Raw genomic sequence first — 16,322 nt, 5'->3', positions numbered from 1 at the left:
AAGTCAGACACCTTACCTCTGGCGCCACCTCGCAGGCCCCTGATGCTATTTTTAAGCTAGAGAAGAAATTTGATCACAGATTTGCAGACTTTAAAAAGCACAGAGCCACTTTCCAAATTTTTGTGGACCCCTTTTCCTTTGATGTGCAAGATGCCCCTCCTGTGCTTCAAATGGAGCTCATTGACCTGCAATGCAACTCTGATCTCAAAGCCAAGTTCAGGGAGATTAGTGGAAAAGCAGACATGCAAGGGCAATTTTTGAGAGAACTGCCCCCCCCCCCCAGCTTCCCTGAGCTTTCCTGAATGTTCAAGCACACCACGTGCCTTTTTGGGAGCACATATTTGTGTGAAAAGTTATTGTCCACATTGAACTTCAATAAGTCAAAGTACAGGTCTAGACTTAATGATGATCATCTTCAAGCCATACTGAGGGTCTCAACTGCTTCCTCTCTAAAGCCAAATGTGGCTCAGATTTGTGAGAAGAAGCACTGTCAAGTCTCTGGCAGCAAGGAATAAGCAAAAGATGCCATGTTCAGAAGAACTTCATGATCTTCACTCAATGTTCTATTCATGTTCAGAAGAAATAATTAAAGATGTTAATAATGACGTTTGAAGACTTTTTTTGTGAAATTCCTTATGTGGCCCTGCCTCACCCTGAATTTGCCTCCTGCGGCCCCCAGGTAAATTGAGTTTGAGACCCCTGCTCTAGCCCAAGTCTTCCCAATGTTTAAGTTAAGGTGGCCTAACATGAGTACCAATATTACAGTTTTATGCTCTAATGGTACTACTCATATATCAGCATCAGTGACCCTCCGCCATGTCCCCTGGCCCCTTCCCACCCTGCACTCCCAATAAACTGCACTCTGCTGGCAGCAACCCAGGGTTTGTTCCCGTCAGGCATCGTCTCTTCCCTTGTTTTGTTTCCTTACACCACACTTGGACGAGATCATCCGGTGTTAGTCCTCCTCCTCCTCTGACTCACCTCAGCTGGCACGACACCCTCCTTTTTCTATCCAAGCCGAAGCAAAATGCAAGATTTTATCGGTGTGTCAGAGCTAAGTCATATTCCATTGTGTGTATATACCACAATTTATTTATCCATACACCTGTTTTTTTGGACATTTGAGTTGTTTCTAGAGCTTGGTTATTGTTAATAATGAGTGTTGAGTTGAGCATGGAGGTGTGTGTGTGCCTTTACTATTTTAATTTTTAATTTTTCTTGGTTTTGAGGTCATATCCAGCAGCGTTCAGGGGTTACTCCTGGCTTTGAGCTCAGAAGTCTCTCCTGGCAGGCTCAAGGAACCATATGGGATGCTGGGATTTGAACCGGGGTCTGCCCTGGGTTGGCCGCATGCAAGGTCCCACTATTTTAATTTTTTAAAAATGTCTCCATGAGGCTAGAGTGATAGCACAGTGGTAGGGTGTTTGCCTTGCACACTACTGATCCAGTACAAACTGGGGTTCCATCCCCGGCACCCCAAATGGTCCCCTAAGAACAGAACTAGGAGTAACCCCTGAGCATTGTCAGGTGTGGCCCCAAAATCAAATAAAAAACATGTTTTCCCTTTCTTTTTTGTTGCTGTCGCTGTTAAGGTGATGGGGATACACACAGCCACAGAGGACACTGGGGCTCACCAGATATTGAACAGCAGAAGAGATGGACTCATGCTTGGGCCTATGGAGCAGCACTGGGAATCAAATTCTTTACAGACTACCAACCTTCTACTTCTTTTTTTTTTTTTTTTTTTGGTTTTTGGGCCACACCCGGCATTGCTCAGGGATTACTCCTGGCTGTCTGCTCAGAAATAGCTCCTGGCAGGCACAGGGGACCATATGGGACACTGGGATTTGAACCAACCTTTGGTCCTGGATTGGCTGCTTGCAAGGCAAATGCCGCTGTGCTATCTCTCTGGGCCCCTCCAACCTTCTACTTCTAAAGCAGGGGCTCTGACACTACCCCACCCCATCCCTGAATATCTATTTGATTTCCCTAAAACAACTACAGCTTATGCCCAGGTATCCAAGCCCCTTAAAGTCAGGACTTGAGGTTGAATTCAGGCACTTGCCTTTATATGGCCAACCTGGGCCTGTTCAGCACTACATGGTCCCTTGAGTACTGCTGGATGAGACCCTATAGCTCCACCTGAGTAGCCCGGGTTATACCTGGCACAGTGGGACCTGAACCTGTCTGTATGACCAGTGAATACTCACCACTGAGTCTCTCATTGCAGAGACAGTGTCCCACCTGCTGGTGTGTCCAGGGGTCAGTGCCTATGGTGAAGATGATGTGGGGGAGAGGATGACAGTTGCAATTCTTACAAGCAATGCAGAGCGACAGAGAGATAGGCTTGCTGCAGCCTTGGACAGGCAGAGACAGATGCCCTATGTAAACTCTGCCCTGATCCAACAAGCCTTACTGGCTGAAGAAACTCCCTGGGGGGGGGGGGCGCTCTGTGTCCACTTGATGCCACTAATGGATAAAAATGGTGCTATGGTTCCTGTTACTCCAGAGGCCCCCTAATAGAAGCCTATTCCTCGAGGAAGTGAGTGGCCACTGGAGGAGGGCAGGAGCTGACTGGCCTCTTGGGGACCAGGAGCCCAAGGAGGAGCCTCAGTGGTGGGCTCATTGGCTTCAGCAGGTGGAGTGGAGACAGTGCCCAGACGCTCCAACTTCCTGGCCTGGACATGGAACATGTAGAAGGCCACAGCACATCTGACGTGTGGGCATTTACTAATGCGTGACCAGGGGCTGGAGAGATAGCATGGAGGTAGGGCATTGCCTTGCATGCATAAGGACGATAGTTCGAATCCTGGCATCCCATATGGTCCCCCGTGCCTGCCAGGGGCGATTTCTTCGCAGAACCAGGAGTAACCCCTGAACACTGCCGAATGTGACCCCAAAACAAAACAAAACAAAACAAAACACTAATGCAGTGACCAATAAGTGCAACAGGTCAAACCAAACGATTCTGCAGCTTAGAATCCCACGTAGTTAAAAATAACAGAATGTAAGCCTTGTCTTTTGTTCAGGGGCTACAATGAAATGCTGTAGAATGGAACAGCTCACAAGCAACAGAAACTTGTTTCTCAGTTGTGGAGGTCCAAGATCAAGGCCAAGTGTGTCTGGACAGGCTCAATGCCTGGTTTCCATGTCCTAGAGTAGGAGGGCGCTGATCCCACCCAGGAGGACCACAGCCACATGCCTGGGCATCTCCACAGGCAAATCCTCACATGACTACCACTTGGGGGGCTACATTGCCTTCTTTATTTTGAGGGACATGTGTTCAAACCACTGCGACCTCCAGGCAACCTGAGCTACTTCACTCTTTTTTCTTTCTTTTTTTGCTTCTCTTAAGTTGTGCTCAGAGTTCCTCCTGGCAGTGCTCTCAGAAGACCATATATTGCAGGGATTGAACCTGAGTCTCCTTCATGCAAAAGTGCTCCAGCCTCTTGATACCTTCTTGGTTCCACTCAACTCTCCAAATAATTTTCCTGTATACTTCATGGTAATTCTCTTGTTTGGGGACTAGCAGAATCACCTGATTGTATAGAGGATAGTGACTACCAGCTTGCTGCCGATACATCCTGGCCTCATTCCAACCAATTTCTCACATTTGCCTGTGCTGTGGTCACAGTGTGTCTAGAGTGGGGCCCAAAACTCCCCAGAAGGGTCAGGGAAAAACTCTGTGGCTCCTGAGGTGCCCAGGACAATTGTTGCAGACAGGCAGGGCCAGGTTACTCTCCCAACCTTCCTCTGAGGTTCTGAGAGCCAGGGTGCAGGAGCTGGACATATCCCAGCCTGTAGGAGAGGAAAGGATCTTGTCTGAAGGTTCCAGGCACCAGCTCTTTCCATGCAGCGCCACATGATCATGCCCTGAGGTTGTTACATGGCTTGTTATATGTACTTGTGCTTGTGACATATACATGGCTTGTACTCAGAAGCTTCCTAAGCCAGAGCTTCTGCAGAAGTGAGAATTTATGTCTGTTGGGCATCTTTTGGGGGGTTCAGCTGCACTTTCAGGTATTCCTCACCTCAGGGTCATATGGTGGGCTGCAGGAGGTAGGGGACTGGCCTGGGGCGGGATGCACAGGTGCAGGGCAAGCTCTGCTTCCAGGGCGGCGGTGGTGCCAGCCCGTTCTTAACACGGGGCTTCCCAGGAAGTTCTAGTTAGTTGAGTATCAAGCGTTCCTAAAGAACCCCCTGAAGGAATGTTTTCTCTTTGTGCAAACAGTCCTTTTGTGTTGAGGGTGTTGTGTGGCATCTTGGCAGACACACAGGTGGGAAACACCTGACTGCATATCACTCAGACGGGGAGTGTGAAGACACGCACCGCACGTCAGCACAGCGCCAGGCTGCGCCCTGCACCCACGCCAGCAGCCGCCCACCAGTTCCTGTGGCATTCGGCTGGGCACTGCACCGGCTCGTGGGAAGGCCCCACATCCCTCCCACAGGACCCACCATGTCCAGTTCCGGGACACTGGGTGACTCCATCTTATTCCTTCTAGGGAACTGAGGGGGCACAGGAAAGGTATGGATTCCCCATGGAGGAGGAATGCTTCCCAGAATTTCCCTGCCTGGCCTGTTTGTCTGAGGGGACCTGGTGGCAGTGGGGATGGGCTAGGTGGAGAGGACGGGGCCACAGATGGTGAGTAGCAGGCTCCCCTGTGGCTGGCGGAGTGTTCCACCTTCCCCAGGACTAGGGTCTGGCTGACCGTGTGAGGCCACATCCTTGCCTTGTATTAGAGGTGGCTTTGAGAGAGATCTAGCTCTATCCCGAGACTGTCTAGAACCTACAAAAGGCATGAGAGGCACTACAAAGAACACCTGAGCTGTGGTTGGGAGCTGAGATCTCAGGCTCAACCCTGGATTCTGCCAAACCACCAGAGGGCCTGAGAGGGGCCAGAGCTGACCCCTACCACAGCCAGGGGACCCTGAACAGAGGCCTGGCTGCTGTGCCTGCAGGTCCCAGAAACGTTTTGGCTGAGGGCAGATAGAAAATGCAGCTAGCAGAGCAGAGAACCACACAAGGCATTCTTGGGTTCTGAGTGCCTCAAGCCCCTTAGTGAATGAGAGAAAGCAGCCCCAGGGATGGGCACAAGTCAAGTCTCTCAGTTGGCAGGTCAGATGTTGAGGCCACCAAGAGCCAAGCTTGTCCCTAGGACTCTGGCAGGCTCTGATCCCTGACTCCACAGTTCACAGGAAGGGCTGAAGTGGAGGAACAGTCCCTGAAGCACAAAACTGTGAGGACTGACTGTCACCAAGGATGCCAAAGTGAGAACAGCTTCCAAATGGAACAGCAATGAAGCTTGAGTTCTGGAGAAAGTAGAAGCAAGAGGACTGGAGCCTGAGCTCTGCCTGCGGGAGCCCGATTTGATGGCTAGCACCACACGGTCTCCCTACACAAAATGTGGGTGTGACCCGTCTTTCCGAAAACCAGTCACCTAAGCAGTGAGGAAGGCAATCAGAATCAAGGAGAAAGGCTTGGGGTCTGATCTCTCCATGCCCCTGGATGTCATTAAGAAACATGGTTGGGCAAGTAATAACTGCATTCATGTAGGCAGATAGATGCAGGTATGGGGTAAGAGATGGCTGCACCTCCCTGTCCTTGCTCCCTGGGCTGCCCTGGGACCAGGATACTCAACCACCAAATGTACCCTCCCTGGTGTCTCCAGGTGTGTGCCTGCAGCTGTGCCTCCTGGTTCCCTTCGTGTATGCACTGGGACTGGCCTTACCCAGCCACTCTCCATGTATCTGTGACAGGCAGTGACCAAACTCCCAGACAGTACAGGTTTGCTTTTACATTCTTTATTATTTATTTTTACAATTATTTCAAAAACTGTTTCCTCTTCCCTTCTCTTCTTTGGCATAGCTGGGGTGTCAGGTACACCCTAGTTTTGGTGCCAAGCATCCCTTAGTACTTGTGCATATATTTTCCAGGGCTTGTGCTCTTTGGCTGTGGAGCTTCTGGAGGTTGGACTTCCTTGTGGAGCTCACACACCTTTCTGAGGTGCTTTCCAGGGGTGGAACCCCTGAAGTTGTACTGTGGCTGAAAACTGCTGTGGTGCCAGGGACCATGGACACTGGAAATGCCAGGGCTATATTCGGTGCATGTGGCAGTCCTGTAGGAATGGAGTTAGTGACGTTAGTGCTCCAAGTTCCTGAGCTGCTCTTGGGGACTCTAGAGCAGGTTTACTGGTATGTGACTCCTTTGTGCCCTGCTGAGCTGCTGATGGCTCTGAGAACATGGAGAGTCCTGCTTCCAAGGTGCTCCCACAAACCCTACCAGGGGTCCTCAAACTTTTTAAACAGGGGGCCAGTTCACTGTCCCTCAGACCATTAGAGGGTCTGACTATAGTAAAAACAAAACTTATGAACGAATTCTTATGCACACTACATATATCTTATTTTGCAATGAAGAAACAAAACAGATACAAATACAATATGTGGCCCTCGGGCCATAGTTTGAGGACCACTGCAGGCCCTCAGCAACTCATGTCTGGGTTCCCTAAGCTCTCTGGGGCTGTGGGCCCTTGGCAGCAGTACCCCAACAGTGCCCTCCTCGGGCTCACAGACTCCCTCTGGCACAGCTCCTCCAGATCATAGTCCACTCACTTGTCATCTATCAAAGAACACTGGGGTGCTGCTAATTCAGGGCTACTATGAATAAGGTTGCTGTGAACAAGTGACAGGTAGTTCTGTTCTATCCCCTAAGTTCATGTCAAAATGAGAAGACTCAGGCTGGAGGTAATAGCATCGCAGTAAGGCATTTGCTTTGCATGCAGCTGACCAGGGACAGACCTGGGTTCAATCCCTGGCATCCCATTTGGTCCCCAGAGTCTGCCAGGAGCAATTTCTAGGCGCAGAGCCAGGAGTAACCCCTGAGCACTGCTGGGTGTGGCCCAAATACAAACAAACAAAAAAAAGATGAGAAGACTGGTCTGTGCATTCCTGATGGGTGGCCATGCCTTGTGGAGATGGACAAGCACAGAGCAGGCCCTACAAATTCCCTTGGTAACCCCAAAGTCAGGCTGAGGAGGGTCTCACCTGGGCATATGGCAGGAGTGTCCAGGGTTTCTTAGATGAGAAGCAGCACAGCAGGTTCTGGTTCTGAGCACACCCAGGAGACCCAGAGGGGCTAGCTCTGGGCAGGCTCAGGCACCAATGCTTCTTGTATACTGGAGCTACTAGGGTTTAAGGGAGCTGGCCCTCCCACATGACAACCACAGGCCTCAGAGTACCAAACAGTCCTACAGGTCACAGTGGAGGAGGGTGTCGGGCACACAGCGGAGCTGCCCTGCTCCAGTCCAGATGTTTGTCTGGTGGCCCAGGCCCAGTGAGTCCACCACAGCCAAACCCCTCTGCCCATGTGGAGGAAGTCTGAGCCTTACTTACTAGGGTCCACTGAGGTCCCAGACTCACCCTGCTAATGCAGTTCAATTTAGCCATGAGGCCCTTTGCCCTGCACCCCTTGATCCCCCTGAATGTAGAAGTCTCAGCTCCATGCAGCCAGGCCGGGGACTTTCTGACTTGTAGAAAAGAACATGAGCTTCCCCCCCACCCCCTGCTCCCATGTGCTCCTTGGTGGAAAGAACTGTCCTCAACCCTCCACAGCCCCACATACCACCTTATCCCTCATCCCCACTACCTCTGGTAGTTATGACATTTGACTCTCAACTAGACTATCTGCTTTTGGTGCTTCAACCAGCCAAAACCCAGAGCCTTTCCTCAGTCCCTTTCATTGCCACCATAATTCAGACCCTCCATTCCAGACCAGGGCAGTGATTCAGCCATGCTGGCTCCCACAGTGCTACCCGTACTGCTCACTGCGGCTCAAGGACCCACATGCTTCCTTGGAGCAATGCAGTCTCTGACAGATCAAACTCCAGGGCCGGCCAGGATGCGAGTCTAGTGTTCAGCAGAATAGTTTGAGGGTGGCCCAGGAAAGTCATTCCAGGACCCTTGAGCCTGGCTGGCCGCAGGCAGGGCTCAGGGCTTCCTCTGGCAAAGCAGCTGTCGAGACCCAGAAGCTCAGGCCCTGCCTTTAATGGGGTCTGCCTCCAGCCCTCCCCCAATGTTTAGTCCCCATTCCTTTCCATTGTTGTTCCATTTTGTTTTGGGGCCACACCTAGTGGTGCTCAGGGATCACTCCTGGCGGAGCTCAGAGGACTATAATATGGGGCTCTAGAGATTAAACCTGAGTTGGATACGTGTAAGTCAGATGCCCAACCTGCTATACTACTGTTCTGGCCCCCCATTCTGCCCAGGCTGTGGGTGGGCAATGCACCACAGGAAGACTTGTGTGGGGAGGCTGACCTGGCACATTGCTTCTTACCCAGATGTCACCCTGGCCATTGCCTTGCTGCAGGGCAATGCGTCTTCTTGTTTGCCGGCCTGTGCACACTTGCTCTCTGCCGTCCACAGTGGTGTCCTCTTCCGGCCTCATTTGCTTTATCAGGTCGGGCAATGTGTTTTTCCAGCTACTGGCTTGGTTCTGGGCATGACAATCCCTTTCCTGAGGAGGAACATGTGGTATAGACAAGTGGGGTGGCCAACCTTGGTGCCCCCTGTGAGATGGAGGTCCCTGTCCTACCAAGGAAGACATGGGTATAACTCTTGGCTCTGATTCCAAGGGAGATGCAAAGGAGCTTCCTTAGACAACTCCTAACCTTGAGCCTGTGGGTTTGCAAGTGAAAATTTATTGTACAGAATCTCCAGCCGGGCCCTGCCCTGGGCTGTAAGTACTTGTGTCAGCCCAGCTGCCCTGTAAATTGCCACTGTCTTGCAGCTGTTGCATTTTACAATGAGAAATAGGGTGAGGACCCCAGAGCAGACTTCTGCAAGGGGAAGGCACTGTGGCAAGACTCAGGTACAAAAGGCTTCCTGAGGTGTCACTCCACTCCATCCAGGGTCAGGACAAAGGCAGATGCCCACTGCCCTGCCCTCCATGTCCCTAGGGCCGTCGAGTCACGTGTGTGAGTAGAGCGACCAGATGCTGATGCGCTGGTCCCCAGAGCCCGCAGCCAGCAATCCACTGTCTGAAAAAGCTACACAGTGGACGATTGCACTGTGGAAGGTCAGTACGGCCAATGGCTTCATCGTGCTCCAGCGAAAGATCCGGATGCGATGGTCCCAGCCTGCAGTGGCCAAGATCTTGCGGTCTGGCCGGATCTTGACATCAGCAATGCCCGGGTTGGTGATTTGCTGAGTTCCGCACACCTATGGGCCCAAGAGCACCAGAGAGCACTGTCAGTGGCTCTATGACCTGTTACAGAGGTTCCTGCCATGGGGATAGAAAAGTAATGCAGCGGGGGACACATAATCCTCTGTACCCCTCCCCCAGGGCCCAGGAATATCTGATGAGGTGGAGACCTGGCCTCTGTCCTCAGATGACCCCTCAATTCTGCAAGGACTTTCTGCCCTTCCTCTGAGAGCTACAGGCAGCTCACAGGTCTGCAGGCACCAGGCCTGCTCTCATTCATTACCATCAATCTACAATAAACAACACGGGGCAGTTGGGGCCTGGGTCCCCATCACTACAGAAATAGCATGTGACAGGTGACACTGCAGCCTGATGCAGCATAAAGTCAGCAGCCCTTCCTCCCAGAGAAACTTCACCAGATCCCAATCTCAGGAGTTGGGAAACACAAAACCCCACCTTCAGCAGAACTCAGAGTTAAGGGAAACCTCAGAAGGCGAGGGGAGTGTAGTCGAGGGGTGACAGATAGTGGGAATAAGTGGGCCATGGGTGGGATGGATGTGCAGCAGGAGCTGGACATGCCACAGGTTCTGCCCTGGCTCAGAGAGGGTGTGGGGCACAAGTAGAATGGAAAGAAGAGATCTAGTCTGTTTCCGGGGTCTTCAGGAGCATCCTGTCCTGCAGGAAGCCCCCTACCATGAAGGCAGGGTGACAGCTGTTGAAGTCATGGTGGGGTGCACAAGACTATGTCATGTACTGCGTGGCAGTTGGCATATCTGTCCCCAATGCTAAGGAGAAGCACTTTGCTATCACTGTGATAATCCCAAGCATCCTGTGTCCTACAAGTCACCTTTGTCATTCATCACATAAGCCTGTCTCTCCTAGGTCATGCCCTAATAGGCAGGCGGGGGGCTCAGCTGAAAGTCTTCCTTTATTTTTAATTTTTTTTTAAAAGGGGACATATCCAGTTGTGCTCAGAGATTACTCCTGGATCTGCACTCAGGAATCACTCCTGATGGGTTCAGGGATGGAACTTGGATCAGCAACATACAAGGCAAATACTGTCCCTGCTATACTCTCACTTCACACCCCCCTTTTGGGGGTGCCATTTTTTGTTTGTTTTATGGCTCTGCTCAGGGATCACTACTGGCAGGGCTACGGGAAAACATAGGAAGTGTTGGGGGATCCAACGTGGGTCAGCCACTTGGAAAGTAAGTATCCTACCCACTGTACAATCTCTCCAGTCCCTGAAAATCTTTTTCTATATAAGAGAGCATACAAGGGAAAAGGAGGAGGGAAGCAGGAAAAAAACCCAGACACCAAACAAATGGCAACATTTATCAGAAGCAAACAAAAATCATCACTATACTTTCTTTTTGTCATAAGTGAAACAATTACTTCTATAAAACGGGAAACCATAGCAGCAAAACCAGAGGAAATCAGAATTGGCAGAGTCCAAGGAAGAAGTGGAATAAAAATACCAAAAAAATGGAAAGAATGTCAGAAACAGAAGAGAGCCTCCTGACAAGCACAAGATGGAAGGAGGACTAGTAGTAGACAAAGGAGAGAAATGAAAAGAGGACAGATTGCAATAGACCAAAGAGGAAAGAGAGAAAGAGTGGCCACAGGAAAGAGGACGAGCACTTACTAATTCAGAGAAATCAGCTTTGATTTCTAGAAATGGAGCTATTAGGACCTAAATCCACAAAGACTACTGAATGACAAAGTTAAGAGGAGGCTTGGTAAAGTCTTTTTCTGTTATTGTTTTTTGTTTTTGTGTCACACCCAGCGGCACTCAGGGGTTACTTCTGGCTCTGTACTCAGAAATCGCTCTTGGCAGGCTTAGGGGACCATATGGGATGCCAAGAATCGAACTGGTGTCTGTCCGGAGTTGGCCTCATGCAAGGCAAATGCCCTACCGCTATGCTATCACTCCAGCCCCAGGCTTGGTCAAGTTAATGGATTTAGTATCCTAAAGAGTCTTTTCGGTAGTCCAGCAAAAAGTGCAAAACCCATCTTTAGGATACAGCAGGCTTTCCCCTGCAGGTTCTGCAGCCGTGTCAGTGCCAGCAGACAGTGGGACTGACTGCAGCGGGAGGCATATCCAATAGTTTTATATCCAGCCAAACTGTCGCTCAAGCATAGAAACAATAGACAAGCATTTTTAAACATGTAAGAACTCAAAGAATACGCTCCCATAAGCTCTTCCTGAAGGACTGGAAGATTAACTTCAGTCTCGTAGGAGATAACTGGAGAACTCTAGCAAATGGCCTGGCAGGGAGCATGGCATCTACTTACCTGTGGGGATTAGGCCTAAAACAATATAGGGATTATGGCGCTAGAACCGGTTGTGTAACTAACAGAAGCAGGGGAGGACAGCGGGGGACGGCGTGAATGCTGAGTTCACCCATTTGCTCATCTCTTGTCACTTGAGGCCAAAGATACAACAGTAAATCTTATGCTTGAGAGATTACCTGACACCCCACCAGAAAAAAAAAAAGAAGACAAACACCTCCATTTCCTTTCCCACAGCTCATAATGAGCACCTTTATGCCCTAAGTTTTGTCCTATATTTCTCTATAAAGAGATACATATTTCCCTAGTGGTTTATGACAGGGTTTCAAAACAAGATCCAAATCTGTGCTCTGTAAAAGAGGGAGTGACTTCCAAAGAGTGGCTGGCAAAGAGAGACCAGGGCAGTGTCAAGGAGAGAATCAGGATCAGAAGCAGGGCCAGATTCAGGTCGGCACCAAAGGCATCTTCGAAGACAGACTGCGCTGGCACTTAGCAATGACAAAGGACACAGCCTGAATGAGGAGGTAGGAAGGAACACTTGGCATCTAAAGTGGCATCAATGCTCATGAGGGAAGGATGGGAGACAGCTCTGCTGCAGTGACAGCTATCAGATGGACCGGCACCTTGCTGGACACCTCTGTCACATTATTAGACAAATGGACCTTTCTTTTGTATTGGGAACTGCAGGCTATCCAACACCCCAGTTGCTGTGGCAGGTACAGCTGTGAGTACCCAGATGCAGAAGTCAGCATGTACTTCAACAGGAACAACGAGACTGTGCCACAGGGCAGGGAGATGGAGAGCATGAGAGTCCCACTATGTCCCTTGGAATGTTGGACTATGCCCCTGTAGGTAACGTACAAACTTACCTGAGGGGCTGCTGCAGGGATGTGGGGCTGACAGTGGACCAACGGCCTCAGTGAGAAGACCACCACTATAGCCGGAGACTCATTGTGCCACCATGAAAGGACACTTTAAGGATGAGGATGAGGATGGGGGTGTTGCCCGAGAACCAAGCCTCCTCCAGACTGACTGTAAAAACGCAGGAGACCCAGCCCGGCATGGTGCGGAGGAAGGCAGAGTTTGGTTGTTCTGGCCCCAGTCATTAGCAGAACCTAAATGACCTTAGACTCCCTACAGACTTGCCCTTGAGTAGCAGCCAGCCAAGCCTCTTTACACGCAAGGGAAAGCCAGAACTGAGCTGCTTACAGCAGAGGAACACAAAGCAGAGCGCAACAACAGAATTCAGTCTCCATCGTGCATCACTTACAACGTCCAACACACACACAAAAACCCGATAGACATATAAAGCAAAATTCTGACTTATAAATGAAGGGGAAAGAAGGCAAACGTTCCAGGATGATACAGATATGGGAAATGTCAACTTTACTTTGGCTTTCTGATTTTGGGGCCACTCCCAACAGTGCTCAGAAGCTGCTCCCGGCTAAGTGTTTGTATTTGGGCGTGGCTCCTGGCGGCGTTCAGGGGACCTTGTGTGCTGAGGGGCTCAAACTCAGGCCTCCTGTAGGCAGAGATTGCTCTTAGCCCAGGCCAGAACCATCTCTCTGGCCTCAGGATCTAGTAGACAAAGTTTAAAGCAGTTACTCAAATATGTACAACAAATAAATGAGGAGCTTGCCACAAATAGTGGGGGAGTGCTGTTAGGACAGAGAAGGGAAATGATCACTCTGGACATGAATTGGGTGCTGAAGGAAATATGTGAAATGTATGATACCCCTTCAGTAACAGTACTGCAGGCAGGGGAGAGCAGGAGGGAAACCGGGGACATTGGTGTTGGGAAATGTGCACTGGTGAAGAGTGCTGTACATTGTGTGATTAAAATTCAATCATGAACAGCTTTGTAACTGTGTATCTCCTGGTGATTCAATTAAACTATTTGTTTAAAGTATTAAATTATTTATTATATATAAAAAGAGTACATTGAGATAATGACCAAAGTCACCTTGATGAATGAACATATAGGAAGGATGAAAAAAGAAAAAGATTGTTATTAAAATAAAAAGGCTGATGGGGCCGGAGTGGTGGCGCAAGCGGTAGGGCATTTGCCTTGCACCCACTGACCTAGGATGGACTACGGTTCGATCGCCCGGTGTCCCATATGGTCCCCCAAGCCAGGAGTTATTTCTGAGCACATAGCCAGGAGTAACCCCTGAGCATTACTGGGTGTGGCCCACCCCCCCAAAAAAAAATAAATAAAAATAAGACTGACTTGGGGCCAGAGCAATGGTACAGTGGGTAGGACATGTGTCTTGCATATGGCCAACTCGGGTTCAATCCCCGGCATCCTATATGGTACCCTGAGCCCTGCCACAAATGACCCCTTGAGTGCAGAACCAGGAGTAACCCCTGCGCACTGCCAGGTGTGGCCCAAAAACAAAAGCAAAACAAAACACAAAAGACTGACCCAGGGGCCTGAGGATGGCTTGAGTGGCTGAGCATTTGCCTTGAAAGGTAAGATGACCACTGGCACCTCCACACCACCATGAGGAGGGATACCGAGTCCCTGAGTACTGCTGGGTTTGGCGTGTGTGAAATACCAGACAGAGGAGAGCAAAACATAATGGTGAAGAGTTGGAACATCAGGGAACTGATTTCACTGGACTCCAAGGCTTATAGTTTAATTATGGTGATCAAGGCAGTGTGGTACTGGCAAAAGAGAAGACAAATAGATCAATAGAAGGGGGCCAGAGGGCCCAGAGAGATAGCACAGCGGCGTTTGCCTTGCAAGCAGCCGATCCAGGACCAAAGGTGGTTGGTTCGAATCTCGGTGTCCCATAGGGTCCCCTGTGCCTGCCAGGAGCTATTTCTGAGCAGACAGCCAGGAGTAACCCCTGAGCAACGCTGGGTGTGGTCCAAAAACCAAAAAAAAAAAAAAAAAAGAAAGGGGCCAGAGAAATACTACTGCAAGTAAGAGCACGTGTCAAGCCAACCCAAGCTTGATCTAAGACTTCCCATATGGTCTTCCGAGCTTGCCAGGAGTAATCCTGACCAATGACAGATGTGGCCCAAAATCAAAACCAACCAACAAAAACGTAGATCAAGAAATCACAAAGCCTAGAAAAAGACAAATAGAGTCAAGTGCTCTTTGATAAAAGACCAAAGGCAACACAATATAGCACAGATAATCCTTTCAAGAAATGATGCTTGGGGGTTGGAGAGATAGCACAGTGCTAAGGCATTTGCCTTACACACCCCAATCCCGGACAGACCCCAGTTCGATTTCCAGCATCCCACATGGACTCCCGAGCCTGTCAGGAGTGATTTCTCAGTGAAGAGCCAGGAGTAACCCCTGAGCACTTCTTGGTGTGACCCAAAAACCAAACCAACCAACCAAACAAACAAAAGGATGCCTGAAGAACTGGGCATCCATGCATACAAATATAAAGTTACATGACTTTACGTGCACACACACACACACACACACACACACACACACACACAATGGTTAAGACCTGAAATAAAACACTTATCGTATTTTCTGGCATATAAGACAACTGGGCGTATAAGACGACCCCTTAATTTTGCAGTTAAAACATAGGTTTAGGACTATATTTGCTGTATCAGACAGAACGTTCCTGTGCTGCAACTGTATGTACCACAGTGAGCCAATCACAACAAGCAAAGGTTCAGAGGTTATACTGTAATAGACTTCCTCTCTGACTCTGGCCGATCTGAGCAGGCTTTTGACAGTGTAGATTCGGGTCCAGAACATTGTCTAATTTGCATGCATCAAAAGCCTGCTTGGCTTGGCTGAGATAGAGAGGTGGTCCGAGCAGCCTGGCAGTGATTGGTGCAGGATCAAGTTTGAAAATTCGTTTTGTGGCAATATTCAGACAATTTTCGTTTAGCAGCATATTAAAACATTTTTCGGGATATACTCGGCGTATAGACGACCCTGGATTTTCGGTTGACTTTTTTTTGTTTCAAAAGTCATCTCATACACCAGAAAATACGGTATATATGAGATTTTAGAGAATAACAGAGGTGGGATGCACAGTTCAAAGGGCTGGAGTGCAGGCTTTACCTGCAAGAGGCCAGAGTGTATTCCTGGCATCACATGGTCGCCCAAGCACTCATGGGAGTACTTAGTGATGGAAGGAAGGAATGGAGGGAGGGAGGGAAGAAGGGAGGAAGGGAGGGAGGGAGGGAGGGAGGGAGGGGAAGTGGGAGGGAAAGAGAGAAGGAGGGGTGGAAGGAGGGAAGGAAGGAAAGAATTAGGGAGGGAGAGAAAGGGAAAGAAAAGACAAGACAATTTAAATGGCACTGAGTTTGATTTTTATCCACAGAGAAAGGAAAAGGAAAGAAAAGGCAAGACAATCTAAATCGCATTGCGTTTGATTTTTGGGAGGGAGGGGTCACATTCGGCAGCACTCAGGGGTTACTCCTGGCTCTACGCTCAGAAATCACTCCTGGCAGGCTTGGGGGACCATATGAAATGCTGGGATTCGAACCACCGTCCTTCTGCATGCAAGGCAAATGCTCTACCTCCATGCTGTCTCTCCGGCCATGAATTTGTTGATTTTTATCCACAGCAACATCCAGCTGTGCTCCGTGCTTAGTTCCTAGTGGGACTGGGGATACTTGGGGTACCTCAAGACAAGCTCCCTGCCCTCTGTGCTATTGCTCTGCACCCCACCCCAAAAATATAAAAAGACCAAGATGGAAAGAGAGGAGCCAGCAGGATCACACAGAGAGGACTGTTTAAGTTGGTTCCTCGGTCAATTTCAAGACAGAGCTTCGGCAAGAGTTAGAAAAAGAGCCTTTTATTTTAAAAAAATACTTCCAAGACATAATGAGGGGGAGATGATTA

The 16,322-nt window shown here is 49.6% G+C and overlaps 2 protein-coding genes across 3 annotated transcripts in view; one reads left to right on the top strand and one right to left on the bottom strand.

Moving 5' to 3' along the window:
• Nucleotides 1-16,322, top strand: part of GP1BB (glycoprotein Ib platelet subunit beta) — a 218,518-nt gene that overhangs the window by 58,992 nt on the left and 143,204 nt on the right. The gene's annotated exons all lie outside the window — the stretch shown is intronic.
• GNB1L (G protein subunit beta 1 like) overlaps nucleotides 8,681-16,322 on the bottom strand; it is a 70,551-nt gene continuing 62,909 nt past the window's right edge. For both annotated transcript variants that reach the window (XM_049764653.1, XM_049764654.1), the window contains one exon: nucleotides 8,681-9,216. In XM_049764653.1, the coding sequence (XP_049620610.1) occupies nucleotides 8,965-9,216 (252 nt within the window). In that variant the 3' untranslated portion in view covers nucleotides 8,681-8,964. The remainder of the gene's footprint in view (nucleotides 9,217-16,322) is intronic.

This window comes from Suncus etruscus, chromosome 17 (genome assembly GCF_024139225.1).
Source record: "Suncus etruscus isolate mSunEtr1 chromosome 17, mSunEtr1.pri.cur, whole genome shotgun sequence".
NCBI classification, from domain to species: Eukaryota; Metazoa; Chordata; class Mammalia; order Eulipotyphla; family Soricidae; genus Suncus; species Suncus etruscus.
This window is presented reverse-complemented; position numbering and strand designations above follow the sequence as displayed.